Source organism: Macrobrachium nipponense, chromosome 32, assembly GCF_015104395.2.
Source record: "Macrobrachium nipponense isolate FS-2020 chromosome 32, ASM1510439v2, whole genome shotgun sequence".
In the NCBI taxonomy this organism is placed as follows: Eukaryota; Metazoa; Arthropoda; class Malacostraca; order Decapoda; family Palaemonidae; genus Macrobrachium; species Macrobrachium nipponense.
The window spans coordinates 43,926,446-43,931,256 of record NC_061094.1 but is presented as its reverse complement, the minus strand read 5'-3'; the positions used below and the strand labels follow the sequence as shown (position 1 = coordinate 43,931,256).

General features: G+C 33.7%; 1 protein-coding gene across 1 annotated transcript in view; it reads right to left on the bottom strand.

The window, feature by feature from the left end:
- The window catches only part of LOC135207497 (diacylglycerol O-acyltransferase 1-like), a 48,804-nt gene extending 48,541 nt beyond the window's left edge, over positions 1-263 (bottom strand). The window contains exon 1 of the mRNA XM_064239310.1: positions 44-263. Within this exon, the coding sequence (XP_064095380.1) occupies positions 44-142 (99 nt within the window). The 5' untranslated portion in view covers positions 143-263. The remainder of the gene's footprint in view (positions 1-43) is intronic.
- Between the last annotated feature and the right edge of the window lie 4,548 nt (positions 264-4,811).

Genomic DNA, 4,811 nt, shown 5'->3' with positions numbered 1-4,811 from the left:
TCAGCTACACCTGTCGTGAATGAAGCGCGTTTCGAAGCATTACCTTGTTCTCGTCCGCCTGTGCGTGAACACCATCTTTGACAACTTCTATGCCGTTCTGGGAGGACTTTCCCTCATCTCCCTCGCCTTTCCCAATCGACATGTCTACACGTCAACGGTACTAACGACACTGAGCCGCTGGAAGGAAGAGTCCGAACTCCGAAGTTCTCCTAACTCCGAACGATCAAGAACGAGCGGCCACCCGCGCCCCTGGCTCCCAAGGTTAGCTCAACTCTGAGAATTCACCTGTAAAGAAAGAAGAGTTGCCAGCTTTTCTTTCGAATTTCTCGACCCGTTATCAAGTTTTCTTGCCGCTTCTTTGACAGGCAAAAAGTATAGATAATATGGGTACTATACACGCTAGTTACATTATCGTTCAAGTATTTTTCGTTTTATGTGCAGTAATGCGTCAACGAATTGAAATTTTTTGGCACGTTATCGAGCACTTACGCCGGGTTCATACGGTATATTTCTGTTTCACGAGATATCAGGATAATTATGTTTTGTTTTGAACTTAGATATCAATTCATATCATAATGTCACCTACCACCTTTCTGTATTATGCAAATAAATCCCTTTTGAAGAATAGCTCTGCAGTTTGCTGGAATGAAAGTACAATACCCTTAAACTGTTCGTCATTTAGACGCTTCCGGTTGGGCAACAGAATTTACCGAATTGCAATCTGAAGGTACATTACAAAAAACAAAAAAGAAGAAACGGGGCGCTAAAAGACAGTGTCCTGAGTAACGCAAAGAATGAATGAGAAAGTTTACGTTATGATCCTTCAAAGCCAGTAATTTAGAAAATATCAGAGAAAAACTATTTTCTTCAGCAAGAGCCCGTTTAGGCATAAGGCCAGCTAAGTCTATAACAACAACTCGCTATTGTTATTGCTCATGAGACAGACAGATTCAACTATAAATGCTTTCCATACGAACACAGCATCTTTTTCATTATGGCCAAACGCTGTTAAATAGTCGTTCATGTAGGCTTACGGGACATCTTCGTTTCTTATCAACTTCATGGATTTTTATGATGAAATAGTCGTCAACATGAACTTTAAATAAGGAAAAAATGGCAACACGGTTGTTTATATATATATATATATATATATATATATATATATATATATATAATATATATATATATATATATATATATATACATATATATATAAAGCGAATACCACGGGAAATGAAAGTCAGGAATCCAAGCGCTTTCGTCTTTATTCAGACATCGTCAAGGAGCTAGTCCGAGCTACTGAAGTACAATCGGAGAGGAAGGCCTCAGGTACAAACAAGATCAGGAATACCAGATGGTTAATTATCAAAAGGGTAAAAATTAAAAGGGATAATCCAGGATTATCGGATATCACAGGGTCACAAACTTAAACAGATTCTGACCCCTAACCGAAATTACAAAGTATCTTTTACAGTCCAAAAAAACATGTAAAAACTGAATATATTAATTTTGTTGCTTATATTTATCTACAACTTTTTTCATTATGAAAGCATCAAGTTTAAATAAACCAAGACTTAAATTTAGAACATTTCTATTATTTGACTTGATAAAACAAGATTCAATGATATTCCTTTTAACTGTGTCATTACATGGGACTAAGGCTCTTGCTTGACTCCAGTTAATAGGATGGTCTAAATCTCTCATATGTACAAATAATGCATTCGATATTTGCCCAGTTCTCACAGAATATTGATGTTGCTTAAGACGCTGTGAAAGAGATTTGCCAGTCTGTCCGTAATAGAGTTTTTATCACACTTTTTGCAAGGAATTTCATATATGCAGCCTGGAAGATCTTTAGGAGAATTTTTGATTACTAAACTCTTGACATTAATATTACTGAAAACAACATTTATGTTAAAAAGCTTTAAAATTCTAGGAATATCTAAAAACCTTTCATCATAAGGTAATTTTAGAATGTTATGCTTACTAAATTCAAGTTTGTCATTAGTTGAATAAAATGTTTTTCTAGCTCTTTTCCATGCCACATCTACAAAAGTCCTTGGGTATTTAAGTTTCAATGCAATATCATAAATAGTTTTAATTTCAGCGTCAATAAACTGCGGGCTACAGACACGTAAAGCCCTTAGGAACATCCCAGAAAAAACAGAGAATTTAACATTTTGATGGTGATTTGAGTAGTAATGAACAAAAGAGGCAATATTAGTTGATTTTCGAAAGACTGAAAAGGTGAAATTTCTATCATTTCTATGGACAGTTACATCAAGAAAATTCAAATTACAATTTTCTTTCTTCCTCTACAGTAAATTTTTATAGAAGGGACTAAATTATTGAGATTATTAAGGAATTCCTGGAGGTTTTCGTGAACTGGCCAAATACAGAAGATATCATCCACGTATCTAAACCAAATAACTTTTTGGGGCAAGATTCTTGGTAAGAGTTTTGTCTCAAAAAATTCCATGTAAATATTGCTAAGGACAGGAGATAAGGGATTACCCATGGCCATGCCAAACTTTTTGTACAAAAAATTCCCCATTGAAACAAATTTACTATCTTTGATACATAACCTTATGAGACTAATGAGATTTTCTACACTTAAGGGAATGTCATGACGCTCTAATTCCTCTTCCAAATATTCAAGTAAGTCATCTACAGGCACTTTTGTAAATAAAGAGACAACATCAAAACTAACCATATTAAAATCATAATTCAAATAAAATTTAAACTATTCAATTTGTTTATAAAATCAACATTGTTTTTAACATTCGTGTTAGAAATGTTTCCTACCAAAGGAGTAAGAATTTTTACAAGCCATTTAGATAAATTATACGAAACTGAGCCCACTAAACTAATGATTGGTCTGATAGGGTTATTGATTTTATGTGTCTTGACTAAACCATACATGTAAGGTAGGGAGGCGCATTGCGGTGTAAACTGTTTAATTAAATGGTCCAAGCCCTTCAAAATGGATTTAATTTGTTTATTAAAATGGGAGTTAACTGTCTGTATAGGGTCAGACCTCAGTTTCGTATAAGTATCAGTGTCATAAGGTTATGTATCAAAGATAGTAAATTTTGTTTCAATGGGGAATTTTTTGTACAAAAGTTTGGCATGGCCATGGGTAATCCCTTATCTCCTGTCCTTAGCAATATTTACATGGAATTTTTTGAGACAAAACTCTTACCAAGAATCTTGCCCCAAAAAGTTATTTGGTTTAGATACGTGGATGATATCTTCTGTATTTGGCCAGTTCACGAAAACCTCCAGGAATTCCTTAATAATCTCAATAATTTAGTCCCTTCTATAAAATTTACTGTAGAGGAAGAAAGAAATTGTAATTTGAAAATTTTCTTGATGTAACTGTCCATAGAAATGATAGAAATTTCTCCTTTTCAGTCTTTCGAAAATCAACTAATATTGCCTCTTTTGTTCATTACTACTCCAATCACCATCAAAATGTTAAATTCTCTGTTTTTTTCTGGGATGTTCCTAAGGCTTTACGTGTCTGTAGCCCGCAGTTTATTGATGCTGAAATTAAAACTATTTATGATATTGCATTGAAACTTAAATACCAAGGACTTTTGTAGATGTGGCATGGAAAAGAGCTAGAAAAACATTTTATTCAACTAATGACAAACTTGAATTTAGTAAGCATAACATTCTAAAATTACCTTATGATGAAAGGTTTTTAGATATTCCTAGAATTTTAAAGCTTTTTAACATAAATGTTGTTTTCAGTAATATTAATGTCAAGAGTTTAGTAATCAAAAATTCTCCTAAAGATCTTCCAGGCTGCATATATGAAATTCCTTGCAAAAAGTGTGATAAAATCTATTACGGACAGACTGGCAAATCTCTTTCACAGCGTCTTAAGCAACATCAATATTCTGTGAGAACTGGGCAAATATCGAATGCATTATTTGTACATATGAGAGATTTAGACCATCCTATTAACTGGAGTCAAAGCAAGAGCCTTAGTCCCATGTAATGCACAGTTAAAAGGAATATCATTGAATCTTGTTTTATCAAGTCAAATAATAGAAATGTTCTAAATTTAAGTCTTGGTTTATTAAACTTGATGCTTTCATAATGAAAAAAAGTTGTAGATAAATATAAGCAACAAAATTAATATATTCAGTTTTTTACATGTTTTGGACTGTAAAGATACTTTGTAATTTCGGTTAGGGTCAGAATCTGTTTAAGTTTGTGACCGTGTGATATCCGATAATCCTGGATTATCCCTTTTAATTTTTACCCTTTTGATAATTAACCATCTGGTATTCCTGATCTTGTTTGTACCTGAGGCCTTCCTCTCCGATTGTACTTCAGTAGCTCGGACTAGCTCCTTGACGATGTCTGAATAAAGACGAAAGCGCTTGGATTCCTGACTTTCATTTCCCGTGGTATTCGCTTATTTATGAAGTCACGTGCATCTACTGTGATTTTTTAAGCATATATATATATATATATATATTATATATATATATATATATATATTATAGAGACTTTCTTGTGTATAAACTGATTTATATATGTAAAAGCGTGTATAGCCTATACTCGCGTGTGTTTGTGATCCCTCGTATGTCTGCTAATCGTCCTCCTTTATTAGCATATTTGAGCTAGAAAAAGTTACCAATTCTTTTCCTAGTGTGATGTGCTTTCTCTCTATCAGTTACCTGATTTTATTTGTACAAATTGATTGTGAGATGATACGAGCCTTTGGGGGATGGAGGGAGAGAGAAAAACATAGGAGTGTTCATGCGATAACCCTCAGTGATAAATTCATTTTGTCA